This window comes from Lacerta agilis, chromosome 1 (assembly GCF_009819535.1).
Source record: "Lacerta agilis isolate rLacAgi1 chromosome 1, rLacAgi1.pri, whole genome shotgun sequence".
In the NCBI taxonomy this organism is placed as follows: Eukaryota; Metazoa; Chordata; class Lepidosauria; order Squamata; family Lacertidae; genus Lacerta; species Lacerta agilis.
The window spans coordinates 73,682,752-73,705,635 of record NC_046312.1 but is presented as its reverse complement, the minus strand read 5'-3'; the positions used below and the strand labels follow the sequence as shown (position 1 = coordinate 73,705,635).

Sequence of the window (22,884 nt, the reverse complement as noted above, 5' to 3'; positions counted from 1 at the left end):
AGGATCGGGGAAAATCCCGGTAGTTATCAAGAAAAGATGTGCATATAACTGTAGACATGCTTGCAATTACCCCTTTCAACTTTAATGATACATAGTAGTCATTGAATGCAGGACATTAATTTAATACAGGACTGTGTGTTGTCATTGTTTTCTTCATGATAGAGGAAAATATTAATAGCAACCTATCGTATTTACTACCCATGTTCTTCGATGGTGCTCTCTGCTCTATTGTTTAAAAATGCAGCTTAACAACCACTACTAAAGCTTCCTAGACTTTCCACAGGTCTCATATCCTTGTACCTTCCAGAAACTGAATTTAGTCATAACAATCCCATTCCTATTTATGTCTTTATTGTGAAAGTGCATTCTTAACAATTTTCACTGTGTTTACAATTCAGGATCTTCCCTAAAATAAAAGAAACCCTTTAAAACCATCTCCACTGGATACCTCAGAATAATCTTAATAAAAATTCTATTTAAGTATTTGGATGCAGTTTTCTAGAACTACGCAGTCCATTTTATTCTTATGGGTATAATGCTACAGCAGATTTTTCCAAACATCAAATTGTTATTCCAGACTTTCTGTTGAGTACACCCGAGTTCTCAAAATGTATTAGTTCACAAATACCACAAGACTTACCTGTACAATACTATGATGCTACTGACAATGTATGCCATTAGATAAAAGTTTGATCTGGAAGTATTGTAAAATATGAAGAAAGGATCCAAACTAATTTTCTGATGGACACACAAGCTTCTTCAGTCTAGAGCAGCCCTTGCCCATCTGGTGCCCTTTAGATGTTTTGGACTACAACTGCCCAAAGCCATGCTGGCTGGGAGTTATACAAAGTAGCTGCAGGGCATCAAGTTGTTAAAGACTGATCTAGAGGATGTTGTAAAATACACACATTGCAGCAGATTGTATTCATGAAAAAGCAACAGAAGGATAGGAAGGCGAAGGAGGGAATTGGTGCTCACAGATGCAAGTCTGCTAGCTAGATGGAAGGATATATATGTTTTAAGCAACAAACAGAAAGAAAACACATACATTTTTGGTACTGTATTTAAAAATCATTTCCTCCCCTATATTTTAATCATTAAAAAAATAAATATTTGAACTATAAGCTGGCTGTGCCAGGAGTACTTATGATGATATGATGAAGTATTCTAGTGGACAATTTTTTGAATGCTTGCAGGAGCGGAGCAGGAATGAAGGGGGGGGAGGGGAAAAATGCACTCTTTTTTTTCCAAAGTGATAAAAGTCACAACTAATGTGAGGGTTTGAACTGTGTTCAAACACTTGAGAAAGTACAAAGTATGGCTGGCAATTACAGAAAGTAATTAAAATGTTTTAAACCCATCAATAAGCCAAACAAACAGCACATTAAGAAAAAATGTGCATATTAAAGTGCATTACTTTGCTTTTTTGCCAAACAAGAAAGGAACTGATTAAACAGATAGAAATTTTGTCCTCTTCTACAGTTCTGCAGGTCTAACAATACACAATGAATATGTACAATTCCCCTCTTCCAACATATTGGGATTGTATTTTAAATTTGGTTTGCCTCATTTGTGACAATGGATTCTTTCTCATGCCTCAGTTTTGATGGAATTAAGGCCAACTGGTAATCAATGAGTAATGACTGTGTATATCGTACTGGTATTATGCCTTGAATTTCCCCCCCCCTCAAAATGGAAAAATAGAAGGTTTCATCCATAACAAATGATTATGGGTGAAAAATGAAAATTTCTTTGAAAGCATTATTATTATTTTATGGTAACTGATCATAAGGACATTTATTAAAATGTGATGCCAAATTTTCCCAAGTATAAAATCTTCTCACCTTTACCTTTTTGAATGTCTCACAAATGTAGAAGCAAGGACAGTGCAAGTAAACACAATAGCATATTAGGAAATAACCCTGTTCCTCCAGTCTTTGCTACTGTGGCCCAAGAAACAATTAACTTCAGATTTCAAATGCACAGCAGCACATCAGATAAGAGTAGCTAGCTCTAAACAAACAAAACTCAACAAATATATTGCATTGGTGCCCGATTAATAGGTTGAGCAATGGAATCTCTCATTAGAAAGATCACAAAAGTTACAGGAAAGCCAGTTTGTTTATACTAAGAATTGTTATAAATTGCTGAACCTGCTGAAGGGCACTGTGTAATCACTGATCAGACAAATATTATTTTGATAGAGGGAGTGAACCCTCTGTTGAACAGCAGTCTCCTGTGATCACTCAACCTATCTCTTATGACAACATAATGCATAGTGTCAAAACTAGGTGAATAAGCTTGTGTGTGTCTGTTTTCCAAAATGGGGAAAGAAAAAAAGCAGCACAGATGCTCCAACTCCACCTCTCAAACCAATGCAGCCATACATGACAGAACTGATATATTAATAAAAATGGCTGATATTTATATAGAACATATGTAAAAACAAAATGTGCAAATGTCCAACAACCACCACCACCAACAAAATGGGAACACAATCTCTCAGACAGGATGCTTTCTCAGGAAATTCTTCCTCTACCTAAATCCCTGGGCTTGGCAAATCAAAAGTAAGGGTAACAATGAAGATGGAAAATGAGCACATGGTCTAAGATTCCTCTGCAATTTGAAGCAAGGAATTGATAGCAGCATCCTTGTTCCCTCTCTGGGCTTCTAGCACTGAACGGATTACTTCTCTGTCCATGTTGGGGAACATGTCCTGGATAGATTTTAAATCCTCTTCATTACATACATGCTGAGGGTTGACAGCGGGAGGTGGAACTGCCACAGGTACCATGCCTGGGTTACAAACGGCAGGCATTCCTGAAAAACAGAGAGAGACAAGTTGAGGAAGACTGGCAAGTATTTTTTTTTAAATGATGAAATAGCTTTCAAATAGCATCAAATTCATAGAATTAAAGCACAGTTAAGGCAGAGATAGGGAACCAGTGGCATTTCAGATGCTGTTCAAGTCCCAGTCAGCAGCATCAATGACCAGAGATGGAAATTACAGTTCAACAGCATCAGGAGGACCAAACGTTCCCATCCCTAGGTTAATACAACCCTTAGGCCTAACTTTCCCCAAGTTCAAAGTATTTAGTGGGTAAAACCTTCCTGATTAGTAATGGTATTATGTTCTAGATGTAAAATCACAGACAAACAAACACAAGAATGAACTATTTTAATTAAAGAGCCCATTTGCTATTTTGGAAAATTAGCTATTTACAAGACTGGAAGATGCCAAGCACCTAAAAACTGGCTACTAATGCCAAAAATCTAAAAAGCCCCATGTAATCCTTGTACTTAAACAGAAAATACTGCCTCCTAAATATTTCACGCTGGATCCTATTAATACAATTCCTGCCCCTAACCTTAAGTTTAGATAGTGAACAGGATTTTGCTATAAAAAGGTAACCCCGAACCACAGATAAATGCATCAGTATCAGCCACAATTTGCACTACTGGAGAGGTAATAATGATACTGAAAACACAAGATGTTAATGATTCCACTAGCTGATATTGTTAGCAAGAGGGGTTCCTACCATCTTGATGTTACAGCCAGTAAAAGCAAAAATCAGAACAAATGTTTTTGATTGGAAATCAAATGTGTACATTTATTGATTTCTTTTTAGTAATTTTAGTCACTACATAGACTAAATGATAACTCCATCATTGACAAAATGCAATATAACTATCAGGACTGTGAGAATACGTCATTATGAAAACTATTTGGGAGAAGCTGTTGAAGTTGCAGGAAATGTATAATATAATATTCAAATTAGTTGCAATCCAGACTGCCAAAAGTCGATGCTGAATTCTTCAGAATATTCTATGACTTCAGCCAAAGTTGCACAAACCTGTAGATCAGCCGTGGGGAATCCGCAGCCTGCAGGCCTAGGCCACATATATGACATCAAGTGTGGGTCAGGTAGACACAGTTAGGTCAAAATGGGTTTTTGCAAGTGCTAACCATTAGGAGATCGCCAGGAACACAGGTGGCACTGTAGTCTAAACCACAGAGCCTAGGGCTTGCCGATCAGAAGGTCGGCAGTTTGAATCCCCGCGACGGGGTGAGCTCCCGTTGCTCGGTCCCTGCTCCTGCCAACCTAGCAGTTTGAAAGCACGTCAAAGTGCAAGTAGATAAATAGGTACTGTTGTGACAGGAAGGTAAACGGCGTTTCCGTGCGCTGCTCTGGTTCGCCAGAAGTGGCTTAGTCATGCTGGCCACATGACCCGGAAGCTGTCTGCGGACAAACACTGGCTCCCTCAGCCTATAGAGCGAGATGAGCGCCGCAACCCCAGTCGTCCGCGACTGGACCTAATGGTCAGGGGAACCTTTACCTTAGAGCTTCTATATACATCATTATGCAGGGCACAATGACCCACTGATCCTCCCCACTTCTGTGCAAGGTTATGCAAGTACCAACAATAAGCAGTTCCTCTGGGGGGGGGGGTGTCAACAGCATTATTCAAAAATGTATCACCTGACATTAAGTGATTGACAAGTGGGTAAGCTCGCCTCTCATACTTTGCCCATGATGGGCAGAGGAAATAAGGAGCTTTGGCTGCTAGCTGGATCCAGTTTCCCAACCCAGCTCTAGATAGTTGTACACTTTTGTCTGGCACAACTCAGTTCTTAAGAGTACACTTGTGTGAGTCTAAAAGCTTTCTTCTATTATTTAAGACATTTGATTAGGCTAATAAAAATAGTATACCTGAATTTGTTGTGATTTTCATTCTGTGCAAGAAACAAAGCTCCTAATAATCTGACAATCAATGTTGCCAATTAAAGTAAATGTAACATTAAAATTATTTTCTTATCACAAGACAGACACTTCACTTATTTATGAAATAACCTACCTGAATCAAAACTGATCAACACTAGTACTGAATAATACGTACTTCAATGTACACAGAGTTATTCATGGGATGTGATTTCCTACTTACAAAGGATGTATTTCAAATTTTATAAAGCAGGTTTGGTCTCAATGCACCAGCATGGCTGCAGCAAGAAGCATTCATTCATATGCACTGGCATTTAATAAAACATAAATGCAAAAATGGCAATGTGTTTGATAATGCACACTGGCTATTTACAAACAAGCAATGAAAACTGTCTTGAAAATAAATGTATTCAAGTTGTACAGAAAATACTGCAGAATTGAAAACAAAATTCTAGTACAGTCAAGTGCCTTCATATCCCAGTACCCTAACCCCTTCAAAATTTCCTAAGGAAAAGTCAAAGCTATTAGTGGAACACATTCAAATGCCACAAACAGGAGGGGCGGAATCTAACTTTCATGAGCATCTCTGTATCTTACTTAAAATGCTGCTCCTTGCTCTCTTTATCTTTTAGAGACCTTCTTCTGTCAATACTTATGATGGAAGTCAGAGATAATTCAGAGACAGATAAAAATGCTAACAGTTGCATTATATCCCCCTACTCCACCCTGTGCCTGCTCCCAAATTCTGGACATTGAACATTTTACTAAATGAGAAAAGAGACACTTGACTGGACATTTTTATACTGCAGTTAACAGTGAGGATGTCACAATACTCCTTCTGATTTCGAGTCATAGTGTGTTGCACTATGGGCCGCAACCAACATTTTACAAAGGAGAAAGGGGGAATGCAGCCTAAGTAGCTTTCACTCCTTTCCCCCCATTTTTACGGTAACATGACAAATAGGACTTGCAAATCACCCCTGCTGCAATAAGCCAGATAGTTACTGGGGCTTAGGATCTCCTCAGAGGCAATTGACAAGTCCCATATTACAGTCAGTGTTGGATAGCCCTGATGAAATTGACTTTAAAGTAGTTATTTTTAAAGAAGCAAATTAGCAGGTTCCCTCCCTGCCCCCAAGTAGATATAAAAATAATCTGTCACTGGAGCATATTGACCAAGTGTGTACGTTCCAGATCACAGTCAAATGGGCATTAAGTACCCAGTAGCAGTTTTGTGAATGCAGTCTGTCTTTAGGAGGCTTGGAAAAGCCAGGTTGATAACACTTCAAAACTTAAGGAGCTTATCTGTGGAGCAATTGATCAAAAGCAAAGATGAAAGCAGATGATTTAAAATCGAATAGGCAAGCAAATATGCAGAATTCATCATGCGAAAGGCTGGGCTGGATGAATCCCAAACCGGAATTAAGATTGCCGGAAAAAATATCAACAACCTCAGATATGCTGATGATACAACCTTGATGGCAGAAAGTGAGGAGGAATTGAAGAACCTTTTAATGAGGGTGAAAGAGGAAAGCGCAAAATATGGTCTGAAGCTCAACATCAAAAAAACTAAGATCATGGCCACTGGTCCCATCACCTCTTGGCAAATAGAAGGGGAAGAAATGGAGGCAGTGAGAGATTTCACTTTCTTGGGTTCCATGATCACTGCAGATGGTGACAGCAGTCACGAAATTAGAAGACGCCTGCTTCTTGGGAGAAAGGCAATGACAAACCTAGACAGCATCTTAAAAAGCAAAGACATCACCTTGCCAACAAAGGTCCGTATAGTTAAAGCTATGGTTTTCCCAGTAGTAATGTACGGAAGTGAGAGCTGGACCATCAAGAAGGCTGATCGCCGAAGAATTGATGCTTTTGAATTATGGTGCTGGAGGAGACTCTTGAGAGTCCCATGGACTGCAAGAAGATCAAACCTATCCATTCTCAAGGAAATCGGCCCTGAGTGCTCACTAGAAGGACAGATCCTGAAGTTGAGGCTCCAGTACTTTGGCCACCTCATGAGAAGAGAAGACTCCCTGGAAAAGACCCTGATGTTGGGAAAGATGGAGGGCACAAGGAGAAGGGGACGACAAAGGATGAGATGGTTGGACAGTGTTCTCGAAGCTACTAACATGAGTTTGGCCAAACTGCGGGAGGCAGTGAAGGATAGGCGTGCCTGGCGTGCTCTGGTCCATGGGGTCACGAAGAGTCGGACACGACTGAACGACTGAACGAACGAAAGGCAAGCAAATTAATGGCAATATGGTTTGCTGGAGAACCCAATTGGATAGGTTTTTTGTCCTTCCACAACTTTACAAGTTCTAATTTTAAGATTGTTTGGTGTTGTAGCACAACCACCATCCTCCTCAGCACAGAAATCCAGAACCAAGGTAAAATGGTTGCAAACAGTTAAGCTTGGGCATTAAATTGGCCATGCTCTCACTTAAACTAGGCCCAGATTTAGCATAGGAGCAACGTAAGAAATTCATGGTTACTTTGACAACTCTGGGACAATACTATGCCTGCTCTGGAAAAGCCTTTCCTGCAACCGAAACAGAAGTCATCTTTGAAAACAGCATAGGGCAGGTCCTGAACATAGAACGTGTACTGAAACATATAAAAATGGTACAGACTTGTGGAAGACAAGGTACTGTTTGACACTCCTTTCTTTTGTTATTATGTTCAAAGGGGACTAGACATGCTAGAGGTACCAACTCTTAGTTCATAAAGTCCTTTCTCCAGCCCAGAGTAGGAAAACGAACATTCAGGCACTAGCCCTCCTTTCAAAGAGTGACCACAAGCATGGAAAAGGTACTTTAATTTATTTCAAGGATTATTTGTACTGTGTGTCAGAACAGCAGCTATCTCTTCCCTAAGGTAGAAACAATTTTGCTAGGTTCATCCCTTTCCTACTCAAAAGTGCACTAGTTCAGACTCCTTCACTCATCCTAATAAAATCTATGTAGGTCAAATTCACAAGACAAGTGATAAATAACTTTTAAACTTTGGAGCCTTATTGCAAATGCAAGCAATTTCTGTTATTAAAAATAAGTGAAGTCATACAAAATTTCAGGGGTAAGTCTGTCAGGTGATGGAGTGATAAGTGAGTATGGAAAAAGTGAGGACACACAACTTAATGCTAATATATATATTAATGTCATCAAGAACACTAATGGAAAGTTTGGAGAGAAACTTCTGCCAACTTTAAGATAAATAAACCTAATATTTGTAATAACAAAATTTATTATATGACGAACTAACTACCTTCCATTTTTCTAACACATTTTTGTTTCCTGCTGAAATCACAGGATAACATAAATAATTCTGAAATTGGTGTATTGTGACATCCACCTACAATTTCTTGTATTGCAACACATTGCATACAAATAAAAAGCAGTTCGCATGATCTCATGCATAATTCTTGTTCCTGTTGAATGGGATGCAAAAAGAATTAAGAAGACTTACCCAGAGCCAAGTATTCAAGCCCTGAGGACAGGTGAAAGTGTGGGAAAGGAATAAAACATGGAAAACAGGCATTATTCTACTTAATGCTAGGAAATTTCCTCCAAGGAGATTGAATTTGGACACACTACAGATTTTAGATGCCAGGATTTTGCCTGCTGTTTCAAACAGCAACATGCAACACTATGAATATTTTCACTAACACACCTAGTGATCTACACTTACCCAATGTCATTACATCCTATGAAATGATTATGTAATGTCCACAATTTCCATTTTATGGACAACATACTGTCCCAAATTGTCTATTTCTCTTCTTGCCCATATCATCAGAGTTCCTTTCGTCCGAGTTCCTGCCACACATAAGCCCACTTCTTTACATCTAGCTACCCTTATATTTCACATGGTAAAACGAGCGGTGGAAGTAAGATTCCAACAATGCCAAACATGAATAAGTTTCATAATTCAAGTTGATTACTTTGATGGGTGGGTAGAGATCCAAAAAATAATTCCAGTTTATAAAAATTGTTAGAAGAAAACCATTTCTACTATCTAAAAATAAAGACTTCTTAGGCTTCCTTCTGAGAGTGTGGAAACCTAACTTCTACAAATAACGTAACTAAATACCTATTACAATTTAGGTATTGCTGTCTACAGCTGGAAGATCATGATGTCACCTGGTATCCAAACTTTTCCTGCATATGTACTACAGAATTTTAGAAGATGGATTTTATCTAATTAATTGCTGAAACCTTTGAAAATGATGGGTCAATGGGACTGAGTAGATGACATTCTGTACTTCACCACACACACTGTTTTTATTTTGGAATAAAATTTTGTTTTTATTTTGTGTGTGTATGTATACACAACAGAGAGGGTGGACAACAGGGTATGTCTTCACTTCTTTACAAATATTTAATGGCATCACAGGCTGCTTTGCACAGCCCCTTTTCAGCCCATCTCTATTTACTCTTTCTGCCAAGGTACAACTAATCCTACCCCCTTTGTGCCTATATCCCCCCTGCTAAGTATCTGTTTCCTCAGAATGATAGCATCTTATCCTGTTCCTAGATCACAAACACCCTGTTAATTGATGGCAACTGCAAAGCCACACATTTGCAGTTCACAGCTATGAGTGAAGTGTCCCTCATCAGCAAAAGCCTTTGGCTCCCTACAGAATCTAATCTTTAGGTCCAGTCTCTCAGTCACACAGATCAGTCAGCATCAAGACTCTTTCAAATCAATTTAAGACTTCTCACTCACCAAGTGGTATCTTTTTCTTCCTTATTTTCAGAACCTAAGCCAAACCTCAACTACTCTGCATGCTTTATCTATCACAAGTCTTCCCAGCAATCAAGCAGAGTACCATCCAATCTTGCAATATGGTTTAAGTGACAACTTGTCATAATGGCTGGTGCGGATAGGTGTTGTTGTCTATGGTGGCCTCACACTGGCTATGTGTGGCCTAGGTTAAAAAGCTAAATTCTGTGGAAGTGACAGAAATTTTAACACTTCTCAGTCCTTGCAACAGACCATGCAAAGGGTGAATGAAGTTGTACATCATACTAAGAACTAGACAGCAATGAACCATTCTTCTCAAATATGGACTGTATTATTCTGAAGCATACTACATTATTTGCTGTAACAAGACACCCGGATGAGGAATATCACCAATGCATAAGCTGAATAAAGATTGCAGAGCTATTAACAGGACATCTGGATCTCATTCATAAGTGATGCTTGAAGAAGCACACTACTGAAGCTTTGTAAGCATGATAAAATACATGCTACTGGCAATGTAATATTTATTCATTCACTGCAGAAACACTCCATGCACATATGCAAGACAATGTACATACCTTGCACATCAGTTCATCAAAATATAGGGTCACTGAGTTGTGCAATACTACAAAGTTATGCCCTTGTTTTTACAATACTGCAAGTTGCTAAGTAGAAGTAAGAGGGAGACATTCTCTATCACATTTGGAAGACTGAATAATTTGGGTTTACAGCAGTCAAATTGAAATGACCAAGTTGTTTTTGAAAGTAATATTTATTATTGTAAGAGTTCTAAAGACTGGGTGGAATATGCCATAGATATTTAAAGGCTTGAAGCCAATAGTTCAGTATTTAAAAACTTTTAAAACAAAATATATATTAGTTGCTGGAGCTAAGGCCTTCATTTAAGAACAAGTACAATGAAAAAAGGCATTTCCTTCTAGAGATCAATAAAAAAGATTTTCCTAATTACTGTATATTCTGGCGTATAAGACTACTTTTTAATCCAAGAAAATCTTCTCACCAGGAAAATCTTCTCAAAAGTCAGGGGTCGTCTTATACGCCAGGTGGAGAATCTGTGGTCGAGTATATCTCAAACTCTATATTTTAACTGGAAAAGTTGGGGGTCGTCTTATACGCCCAGTCATCTTATACGCTGGAAAATATGGTAATTGCTCCACAATGGACTAATCATTTTAATGACCAGAGACGATATCCAATGTTAGTCATACTCAAGAGTAGCTCCACTGAAATAAATGGACAAGTCATTTAAGGCTAATGATTTCAACAGGTCAAGTTTGTGTATGACCAGCATTGGGTGCCATCCCATATTTTTAAGTTAAAAGTGAGACTATGAATGAAAGATATCCACCAATTAAAAACAATATGATGTATCTAATTATTAATGAAGCCAGAGATGACTAACTTCTTCAGCTAGGGTTGTTAAATCTTCCCGCCCCTGCCCCCAAACTGCTTAGTGGGATAAAGGAGCAAGTGCCCAAGACACTCCATGGGCCATTTCCTTCTCTGGTTTAAGTGAATTTAAAAGGCATTTTGCTAAATGAATAAACAAAAAGTTGAATGCTATGATATGAAATATTCAAAGTGTTTTACTCCATCATAATATATATACAGACAACCATGCAAATATACAGGTAGATTACAGTGTAGCATTGCATCAAACTGACAGTCTTAGAGACGGTCTAGCACCTTAGAGCAGGCATCCCCAAACTCGGCCCTCCAGCTGTTTTGGGAACTACAACTCCCATCATCCCCAGCTAACAGGACCAGTGGTCAGGGATGATGGGAGTTGTGGTCCCAAAACAGCTGGAGGGCTGATTTTGGGGGTGCCTGCCTTAGAGACTAACAAATGTACTTTCACATAAGCTTCAATTGTGACAATAGCCCTAAAAGTGATCAGCAAATTTGGAATTCTTTCACAGTACAGGTGCTATGCTAGCATAGATAGAAAGATAGCATGGCTGATTTAAATTGATCACTATTATTACCGTGTACAGTAAGCTTGCAACTCACATGCATTTATCTTGTGTGCATTCACTTGATACTTAGAAAGGGGGCAGAAAGGGGGTAGGCGGAGAAGCTATAAAGTCTCAACTATCAGAAGTTTGGGAAATGCTTAAATATACAAATCATGCCCAACAAAAACATTTTAAGAAAAAATGATGAAATATGTACTTCAGTCTGATCCTTAGTCACAAATTTTTGTCGATCATCATCATATTTAGAAGGCTAAATCTTCTTATGTACAGTAGCATCAGAAAACAGGGAATGCAAGATAAGGAAAGATTTGCAGGGAGAAATAATTTTTGAAGATCAATAGGAGAAACTCCTCCCTATGAAGGTACAAGTCTAAATGGCATGGCAAGAACTTTGGTGCACGAGGGATGGGAGAGCTTGTGTTCAGTTTTCCTGTACCCTAAACACAGCCCACTACTTCCACATAATTTTAAATACTAGGAAAATCAATAGACCAGAAGGCAAGCTGCCGGTTTAATCCATTTCACTCCTGGAGTTGTTTCCACTGTTGATCAACAACCATCTACATGTGCAGATATGGAGCAATGCAGATAAACATCCATTCTTTCACATAAAGAGGAAATAAATATTTTAAACATTTCTAAACTTGTTCCAGTCAAAGGAGAGGGAGAGGATGTGAAACTTTTCATGAATACAAGCCAACAGGAGGCCTGTGACATTCACATTAAAAATTACACATGCTTCTATCACAGCAGTACTTATTTCACTGAAAACAGATTATTTTGGCTTTTACTAGATACTGTTTGAAGCACTACATAAAGCTGTATAAGTAGTCTGGCCAAAAACAGTGTATACCACATACTGGGCCAATTCAGATAAGCGGTGGGGGAAACCTCTGGCTGCTGGGCCTACATAGGCCAGGATGGGTCCAACTTGGACGGCAATGCCATCTCCCACAAACCACACTAGGTGTGGGCAGGTACAGCCATGTTTGCAAAGGACCAATCAAGAGCTTCCAGTTGTTCATTTGCAAGCAGGGCTCCTTGTCAGTGCTGATCACCTAATCTGAGTCAACAGGGAGCCCTGCTGGGATTGGTTGCACTAGGGAGTGAGGGGGCTCTTTTTCTCTGCTTAGAGGAAGCAGGTTGAATTCAAACTATTTCCTCCAAATAGAACATTTTTATCTCTGGAGATTATTCATCTGGAGGATGCAGTATGCATCCAAACAACTTCCCTTAAAAAGACTTCAGAGGCGTTACCTGTAACCACTGATCAACTAGCTGATGGTGGGTACAGCAAGTACTTTAGATTAAATGCAGATTCCTGTGTTCTCTGATGCCAAACAACTGTTGCTAATTTTAGCTATGGTTAGTGGAAGCAAGAGGCAGTGAAGGATAGGCGTGCCTGGCGTGCTCTGGTCCATGGGGTCACGAAGAGTCGGACACGACTGAACGACTGAACAACAACAACAAAGTGGAAACAAGTCAACTTCAAACCCCAGTTAATGAAGCTGGCTTGTTACCACTAACCATAACTAAAATTAACCACAAATTGGGTCTGGACAACACACTAAACTGTGGTTCATTTAAAAAGAGAAATTGAAGTGTTTTTTAAATCTCTTCTCACTCATTGCCTGGGGTGGGTGTGTTGTAAACCCAAGGCTCGCTAAGGCTTGTTCAAAATGTAGCCATACCGACAGCTGTATAAATACTTCAGTCCTGTGAAAATCTGTAAACAGCTTGAGCATGCAAGTGCCTTATTAGTCTCCAAATTATAGTTTCATAGTGAATGTTTGATTTTAAAAGCTGGGTACTTCAAAAGAACAGAGCTTGTCTCTGCCTCTGGTCTTAAATTAGCAATTTCCAAGAGACTTGTTTTTCAAAGCTCAAATTAAAAAGAAAAAGGAGTAACATACCTGTTATAGGCACATATCCAACTCCTTGCTGATACACTGTGGGCATCAGGACCACTGGCTGAGGCTGCATCATCATGGCAGCTGGTAAGGACTGGATATCAAAAGATAACAAAATAAATGAGTATTTGAAAATTATTCTAGGAACAAAACAAAGCAGCAGGAAATTGCACAAAAACCATTTAAGTCCTGCCATACAAAGCATAGGAAGCAACTTTTTGGTACAAGTCAATAAGTGCCAACACATCCCAGGAAAATTAAATGAGTTCCACTGAATTAAAATACATTTCAAAAGAACTATAATAACCTATAAATAGTGAGCTCCATCTGCTCAAATCAAGTTATACTTTTATGATAAATTACAGGCAGTTTAGATACTGTTTAGAGTATAATACTGAGCTTCAGAGGTAGAATACTGAGCTTCAGAATAATTTCTTTGGCCCAGATCCAGAAATATGAAAGTAGAAGAAATTCTGCTAGTGCTGCTGCTTTGTGAATTGGTGTGCAAGAGCTAACAGAAGACATTGTGCTACATTATGCAAGTACTTGCACAATGAATTGCACAGACAAACCACTTCTGGATAAAACCCTGCTTTTTGTACACTGTTACTTCTCACAATGTGAGAAGACTGGAATAAGCTTCATTTACAAATTTTGCTGTAGAAAAATATCATTCCCCAGTTTAGAAACAAAACATGAAGACCATCAGCAAAATTCTCTTCATTGCCCTTCATCGTTAATAATTGTTCTCTCATAAAAATATTACCATATATTAATATTCCCAAAGGTTTATCCATAACACACACAGTATTTTTAGTTAGACACAATGGACACTATATCAAGTGATCCAACGTTTTTACCTCATATCATCCAATTTTCTTAATATTTTGTACACTTGTTGAATGATCAAAACTAAGATTAATTCTCAAATTTAATTTTTTTATCTCATCCCATTTTCAAGTTATGAGGGTTTGAAATTTCCTTTTATTTATTTATTTATTTATTTATTTATTTATTTATTTATTTATTTGCAATTTTGGTTTTGCTGGACTACACGAAAACCTGAAAGGCTCAGCCCAGGTTTGATATACATCAAAACTAAAAACACCAATCTCTTCAGAACTACATGAGCTTTAATATGATATGTTACATGATGGACTTACTCTACATTTCAAATTTAAGTTACAAAACTTTAAAAAGTGATTTAAAAAAATTAATATGTTTAAAAATTTCCAAAAGTTGTATTGATTATTTAATATTTCTAAGCTACCTGCAAAATTTCTTCTTGGGGTCTCAATGGGAGACATATTTTTTAAAAAAATATTTTGTATGTACATGTCTGCCTTATTGGGTTCTATTTAGGATAAATGGGTCTTATTGGAGTAAAATATAACAGAATAAACAAGACTTCAACCATAATATCAGTTGCTTCAGGCATTTCTTTAGAAAGTTATTCAATTAAAAGGTGTCTGAAAAGCTAGTCAGGCTTTTCTTATAAAAATGTGTTCCAAAGCTGAGTGATAATTTGCTATTGCATGATAGGATTAATGCTTTGAATGACCCAATGTACTAAGTCTTGCTTAAATGAGAAAATAAAAATGTATTTAAACACGTTAAAAAGAATAAAATCTGTGCCCCCATCCTCTTAATTCTTCAATATGAGCATTTCATTTATTGCAGATTCATGTGCAAACAACTTCTTCCCTTCTCAAATTCACCTTAATAGCAATAAACTAGCACCCATAGATTTTTCTGGGGACAAAATTATGCAGATTAACCTTCCTCTACCACAGGGATGAAGAACCTGCAGCACTCTAGATGTTGTTATAGCTACCATCATCCCTGACAACTGGCTGTACTGGCTGGGGATGGCAGAAACTGGAGTCCAACAACATCAGGAGGGCTACAGGTCCCCACCCCTGCTCTACTGATATATTGCACCCATCTTAGGAAGTGACGTTTCTATAAATCAATACAAGTTTAGGAAAATTACCATAATTCTAAAAAAGGTGCTCAAGAAATATTATTAGCATGCCCTAAAAATAATGGGTATGATTCAGAGGCATGGTGTGCACAACATCCATGCACACATACCTAAGAGTTTGTTGCTTCTGAAAGGTTCCTTTACACCTGCCTTCATGGAAATCCCAAACAATTTATTTATTTCTTGGGGAATTTGGGAATTTACTGCAAGAGCCCTGAAGAAAGGGTGCCACTGGTATTCCCATGGTATTCCACCCCTCCTCAAAATGCTTTATAAATTTAGAGGAACTGAAAAGGTAATTTGGAGATTTTGTGGAAGGAGTTGCTGAAAAGGTATCTCTAGGAAAAGTCACGACACCCTATGGACCATGTCTTATGAATTCAATTATGTTAATCTTGGCTTTCAATATGCAGTTCTGTTAATTCTGATGCACCTTTACATGTTATCTACTCACTTCTCTATTCTATTAATGTATCAAACAGACTTTGAGTAGTTCAATATAGCAAGTTCCAGAAGTTCAGTGCCTTGGGTTCCAACAAAGCCTCTTTCTGCCCCATTTCGACAGCAAACTCATTGCCTCCTGCACTAAAACAACTATTGTCAATTAACTTACCGTATAAGACATGACTAGATTAATCATTCCTTCTTTGTCATCTCCTTGCCTTCCACTCAGGCTATACCATTCATCTTCTACCTTTCCTTGTTTCAGTGATTCAGGAATAGTAACGTGCGTCCAAGCAATGCGATCATCCATTGAAAACGCTCGCTGAAAGATACATATTTAGGCAATTATGAGGGGGGGGGAATTTAAAGGGACGGAAACATAAGTGTCACTATCACAGTTTGAAAATTTTGTTATTTCACAATAAAGTTAAAATAATTGTGCTTTCAATGGAATAAAGTTCTCATCTGTTCTTCAAAAGTAGGCTAATTGTCCTTCCTAATCCACTCATAAGGAGAAACACCATGGTTCATGGATAACTTGGAGCACTAAGATTGAGAGAAAAATAAACACAAGAACTGGAAAGTAACATTTCTTCAAACCTAGTGGATTTAATATAAAATTAAAGGGATCAATTCAAGTTACCGCTGAGCAGATAGGTCTAGGCCCATCAGCACAAGCATTTCTGCTTGTTTGATGAAACAATCTGCCCTCACTCCACCAGTATGCTGTTCTACGGATTCTCCCAAGTCAATTTGGGGCAGGGAGGCAAGGGGAAAGTCCTAATGCACCAGCAGAAATCCTTGTGTGGTTTTCTGCTGACAGGATTAGTTAGTTGAATTTGGCCCAAAGACTCTTACCAGTGCCAAACTTTTTCTACTGTCATTATAAGTTAAACAAACAGGAACTGAATAAGGAGATTTAAAAATGATGTGGAATTCCAAGGGTTGTATCCAATGATTACAAAGCAAAAAGCAACTACTTCCCTTTCCCCTCCCTCTATAGCTTTGTGCAACACAGTTCACAAATGTTTAGTAGTTCTGCCAACCTTCGAGAGTGGCTTTTGGGGAGGTACAGGGAGAAGGAGGATAAGGGAAAATATTGGATGTGTGAATTGCCTTTGGCTTTTTCAACCACTGGCTGCAACCTCAAGATTTTCTTTTACAAACACTACAATCCTGCACACAGTTGGGCTACTTAAAGCCTCTAAAGCAAGAGGAGGGAACCACTCTGAGCAAGAAGGTCAGATCAAATTATGGCCAACCCCCTGTGGACCACATTGGACAGATGGGCAGAGCTACAGAGGAATAACCAGGAGAACACTCTATGGCTCCTGGTTGTTTCTTTGCAGCTCCAGTTTTTTGTCCCACTCAAAGTCAATGATGTCAGGTCAGTGACATGTGGGTGTGGTGTGGCCAAGGGAGAACAGCCTTGTGGGGCTACACTGGAAGGTGAGACAAGCCTAACTGGGCAAGAAGCTTCTCACCCATGCTCTAAAGTAAATAAACCTAATTCATGCAAGTGAAACATTGCCTTGGAGATTTACCAGCATGAGAACTAGGAGCTACCTAGTTTGGGAGAAAAAAGTAACTGCCATATGGAAGCATGAACTGATTTTTATGTTTAAGAAAACACATTTTTGCACCGGTAATATGAAGTGTTTGCATTTATAGTCAAAGGGAAATAATTTCTGTTAGAGTTGCTAAACAACATGCTTTGCTTTATTGATGGAATCAAATAAGTGTTCTTGTGTACATGAAGGTCTTTTGATCCCTTGGGTAGCTCAGCTAACCGTTTTTGTAATTCTTCCATTCCATCTACAGCACTCAAAACATTTCCCATGCTGTTCTGGAGGATCACCTGACTATCTGGAGCTAATTTTGGGAGGCACAGGAGGCTGCATGGGGGAATTGGAAGCAAATGCCTGCCCTCCTTTCCCCATTAGCAGAGGCACTGAAGAGATCAAAAGCCTTTCCATAAACACAATGATACAGATTTCATAGTTTTTTGCCAATTTTGCTTAAAGAAGCAAACAAAGGTTCCGTATTTTTGTTAAGCTCAGCTCTCAATACAGACTACTTAGGATAAAGGCCAAAAAGCAAAAATGACAGTAGAGGCCCCAGAGAGAATGTTCTCATTTAGTATGAACTGAAACTTCATACTAATTGTGCCCCACGAACATCCCTCCTCCCCTAAGCCAACCTCTTTACAAATCAGGTTTTTTAAAAATGCTCTTACCTCGTCAAATATTTCCAGATAGAAAGAATCCACTCCAGGTGGAACAGTGCACTGAATAACTTTGTTCCATCGGGGATTTTTGGCTCCATTGTGAGCTGTGGGAGTTTCATAGACAGCATAGCCAAGTCGTATTCTGCAGTATGGATCCATGCGTGTCATGCCATAGTTTTTTGCCAATTTTGCCTAAGGAAGTAGACAAAGGAAATTAATAATGTTCTTATTAGCTTTCCACGCACCTTCCTAGACTGAAGTGACTACCCTTTTTAGTTGCCATCAGCATATCAATGGTGATATCAACCACTGAGAAGTAAAATTTTGTAAACAGAGTAGATTTGAATAAAGATTCAAATTAAGGCATCCTGCTCAATGAGTTACAATGCCTCAATTCAAATGAAATCTGCAATGGTTCCATTTAAATACACTCTGCCCACAGCACTACAGATCTACTTGTCCAAGTATAAATGCTGGCCATAATAAAGAAGATGTTCATATTGATTTATTTGTAGTTTAGGGCTTTTTTGTAATCCGTTAGCAACTGATTTAAGTGTTCATAGGGTTTATTTGCTGTGAGAACAAAGTCTGCATTCGTTTTCAAGGTATACATAGACAGAAAGAGCATAACCTTAGATAATGAATACCCAAAATCTTTGAAGTTTTTTCATTTAAATATTTCAAGTTACAATACATTTAACCAGTTATTCCAAAATCACCACAGAGCTACTAAAACTTTTCATGTTCTAAATAAGCACTTCAAAACCACCACAAAAATGTTAAATGTCTGAAGTTAAATGATGAAAAACCTACTGATGGAGAGCACATGTTCTCTCAATTCCTATATACTGCCTTCACAGTAGATGCTGATGACTGGTTTCATAGGAAGATTACACTAATATGCACTGAAATCATGCAATTCTGAACATAAACAGCAAGTCAAAACTGTATGCAGTTAGTTGTACCCTGCAAGATCAATGCAAACTGCTTATCAGCCAGGAACCAGTGATACTCTTTTTAAGGCTACTGTCAGCGTCTGTGCATAATAATTATGACAACACTGTATTTAGCACTACATCCAGGAACCTACAAAATGTAAACATGTGACACATCTAACATGTACATTTCGAAATACCTGCACTACAGTGATGCTCAGTCTCCCAACAGTACCCATTGCTCCTCCGTACTGTAACTGTTGAGCTGCTTGAGCATCCAACTGGATCTGTTGCTGTTGCTGAGTTGGGGTGATGCGAAGGAAATCTTGAGGAAGTTCACCAATATACACCTGTACAAGAAACACATAAACCAAAACATTATCCTCTTTGTTCCACCCTGCAATCTCCTATTTGTTCCTTTTAAATATATTTCACTCACAACTCCCTAGCATCCCCCTATCTACTTTGTAACCCCCTTCAACATAAGCTGTCAATAAGAACTGGGTGCATTATGAGACATTTACAACTAATGCAAAACTGACTCATTTAGACATCTGAAATGGAAACCCTTAAAAATAAATATTGTGAAAATTGACACCACAATGATTAGGACCCCCAAGCCCCATGTGAAAAGGAAATCAATGAAACAGGGAAATACCTGATTTGAGAATTTGAAGAGCTAAAGTAGGGTTGCTATAGTTGTTGAGCTTTTGGGGCAAAATTGCAAAAATATTTGATATTTTTGAACTATTTTTAAAGGAAACCTGCAAAAATGACACTGCTGACATGGGTTGTCATATGTCCAGATTTTACCAGACATTTTGCTGATTTCCACCCGGACACTGCTTTCGACTGCAGTATTCCAGGTATGCCTGGGAAATTCCGGACATATAGCATAACTGCTAAAGGTAAAGTTTAGTTGATTTTATTTATCTAACCATGGCTAGTGACTGTTAGCTATCCCCAGTGCTTCCCCCCCCAAAAAATGTTTAGGGGTACTCTCATTTTCCTACTCTTATTGAAATACTGCCCCTCAATGAGGACAAACATAGATTCACAAAATGTTTAGGGGTATGCGTACCCCTGCATACCCCCAGAAGAAAAGCACTGGCTATCCCTCTTTAGGATTGGAAGAAAGAAAAATGAGATGAATTATTACAAGTCATCCAAAATAAAAACCCCAGATACGAAGTTTTGTGGAATATTTTCTACCAAAGTGGGCCTACAATGTAGCTTGGGTTGTATAATGTCTCAAACAAAGGTACATGTGTTTTGCAACAGGAGCAGAGTACTATAATCTGCTTGTTTCAATAAGTTTGTTCTTTTTACGCCAACATATTAAACAGAAACTAAGAAAGTAATGTAAGAAACCTTTAAGGTGTATTTTTCTACCCCAAGCCAAATTCAAATGCTTCTTGAGGTAGTAAAATGTCCCCAAAATAAAGCTACATATGGTATATTTCAAAAGAAAGGTAGCTACCTACTTCTCTGGGCCAGTATTAAGTTGGTTTACTTGGTATGTTTTTTTACCCCAACTATTTTTCATTTACTTATAGAAAGGAATCTGTAAATGGTAAGTGGCTGAAATTTGGGGACAGTGTTTACTATGAGAAAAATACAGTGAAGGATTACAGTGTACATTTAATTATGTGAAAATTATGCAAACAAATGTGCACCAGAATTTCAACCCCTTTTTTCATATGAAACTTTAGCCTGCAATACTCCTGCTCATTGACATGCCCACATACCAACATTGGTGAAATTCAAGATTCTGATTATGGAGTAAAGTTAGAAACAAGGGTTGAAGTAGCCACATGATCAAAACTCTTACATAAAGGAAAGGTAGAAAACTGTGGTTATTTAATATTCCACAATGCAAATTGTTCTAAAACTGTACATCATAGGTAAAGCCCACTTTAACACTGTACCAATCTTTTTCTATACTAAATGAGGTAACATGTTAGGGATTCTAACAAAAAACAACATTAACAGGCAAGCTCAACAACCTTTGGTGTCCTGGTTTTTACTTTCTGAAATATGGCAACCCTACCCTAGAGTTCTCAACTCAAAAACACGTCTTCATAAATAGCATCATTTCCAGGGATATATAGGCCTTGGGCTACAGTTTTTTAATATGGCAGAGAGCTACTCATGTTCTCCAAGATAACATCTTTGAAGTGTGGGAGTTAACATAAAATTTAATTAGCAGAAGCAGCAGCTCCTGCTTTTGCCTCCGGACCGCAGCAAGATTAAACGCAGCTGGTAGGAGCTGAAATGCATTGAGGAAGTTTCAAGAGGAGGAATACAGTGGTACCTCAGTTTACAAACTTAATCCATTTCGGAAATCCGTTCTTAAACCGAGACATGCTTTCCCTAATGAGACCTCCCGCCGCCAGTGTCCTTCCACCATTTGGATTCTGTTCTCGGACTGAGGTAAAGTTCTCAAACCAATACACTATTTCCAGTTTTGCGGAGTTTGTAAACCAAATCGTTCTTAAACTGGACTATTCTTAAACCGAGGTACCACTGGTGGTACCTCCAGTTACAAACCTAATCCTTTCCAGAGGTCTGTTCTTAAGCTGAAACCGTTCTTAACATGAGGCATGCTTTCGCTAATGGGGCCTCCCGCTGCCACCGGCGTGCGACTTCTGCTCGCATCCCGGGGCAAAGTTCGCAACGACTTCCGGCGCGATCGCCATTGCCGGCGGTTGGGAGTCGTCTCGGGTCCGTGGCGGCTCCGGTTTTCTCCGGGGGTAGGAGCTCCGCAACCGCTTCGCGGGGCTCCGAAACCACGGGAAGAGCGTCCCATGGCAGGGTCTTCCAGCTGGCCCGCTTTGGTGCTGTCCAGTTCTCGAGCCTCCCTTGTAAAAGGGGGGCGTGAGTGAACTGGCGCCAGCGCCGGGCTGAGGAAGCAGTTCCCCAACCGGAGAAACTAGCGGCAGCCGCCGCCGGCTCTGAGCGATCCGAGCGATCCGTCCTTCTTTAATTGGCTTCAAAAGAAGAGATCCGTAAGTAACCAACTAAGTTGGTTTTAATTTGGACTTAAAAGAATAAAGAATTGGATTGCGGAGAGGAATGTAAAAGCGGAGGTCCGTTCCTCTCCCTGCCGAATCAAGAGGTAACATTGTTTCTGGCTGTTGCTGCATCTGGCTGTTACAATGTATCTATCGGAAAAAATGGCGGCTGAAATGTGAGCCTAAAGATGGAAAAGTACTGAACTCTGTTATTCCCTGCCTGCTTTTGCCATTTTTGGTTTCGCTTTTAAAATGACTTTAGATCCGGGAATCACCCAAGGAGAAAGGATAATTCTTTTGAAACTAGAACTCTTGAACCGAAAATTAGAACGACTGAACCGGGATATCGATGAAAAGTTCTTTGGAATCAAGACTTCTGAGAACTTTGCCAATGAACCTGAGGAGAACCTTGCTAAAGAACTTGAGGAAATTTTGGAAGAACGAGACACTGCAACTATGCAACTCCAAGAAGAAGGAAAACCCTATTGGTGTGAGAGGCCTAGGGTTGAGTTTGGACATATTATATCCGATTTCTAGGGTGGGAGCCCAGAAATGAAGGGAAAACAACCTTGGGAATTACAATTAGAAGATAACTGGAAATTCGAACTGGAGATGCTGGATGGCGACGTATCATATTTCCCGAAGAGCTCGGCAAGGATGTTATTGGACAGTGCTCTGGCTTTTGGATACAAAGAAAAAGAGGATATTCTGGACAATGGTCATGGAAAGAGGCCTGGTGGGTGATTCCGAAGTGGGGAGAAAAAAGGGTAAGAAGAGGGGTGGGGTGAAAGATTTTAGATGTGTAATCAGGAAGGCCTTCCATGGTACCCCGAAATCAGAGTGTTAAAAGAAAATTTGATTTGGTATAGAGAAGAGATGTCTGAACTGTTTTTAAAGAAGGATAGTTTTATA

At 39.0% G+C, this 22,884-nt stretch overlaps 1 protein-coding gene across 3 annotated transcripts in view; it reads right to left on the bottom strand.

Moving 5' to 3' along the window:
* Positions 1-2,314: 2,314 nt before the first annotated feature.
* TOLLIP (toll interacting protein) overlaps positions 2,315-22,884 on the bottom strand; it is a 39,010-nt gene continuing 18,440 nt past the window's right edge. The window contains exons 2-7 of one of the 3 annotated variants that reach the window (XM_033155316.1): positions 19,159-19,308; positions 18,033-18,215; positions 15,966-16,118; positions 13,372-13,462; positions 8,184-8,204; positions 2,315-2,820 (exon numbers count right to left, since the gene is read on the bottom strand). In XM_033155316.1, coding sequence (XP_033011207.1) covers positions 2,606-2,820; positions 8,184-8,204; positions 13,372-13,462; positions 15,966-16,118; positions 18,033-18,215; positions 19,159-19,308 — 813 coding nt within the window. In that variant the 3' untranslated portion in view covers positions 2,315-2,605. The remainder of the gene's footprint in view (positions 2,821-8,183; positions 8,205-13,371; positions 13,463-15,965; positions 16,119-18,032; positions 18,216-19,158; positions 19,309-22,884) is intronic. The other 2 variants (XM_033155331.1, XM_033155324.1) reach the window with 2 other exon arrangements.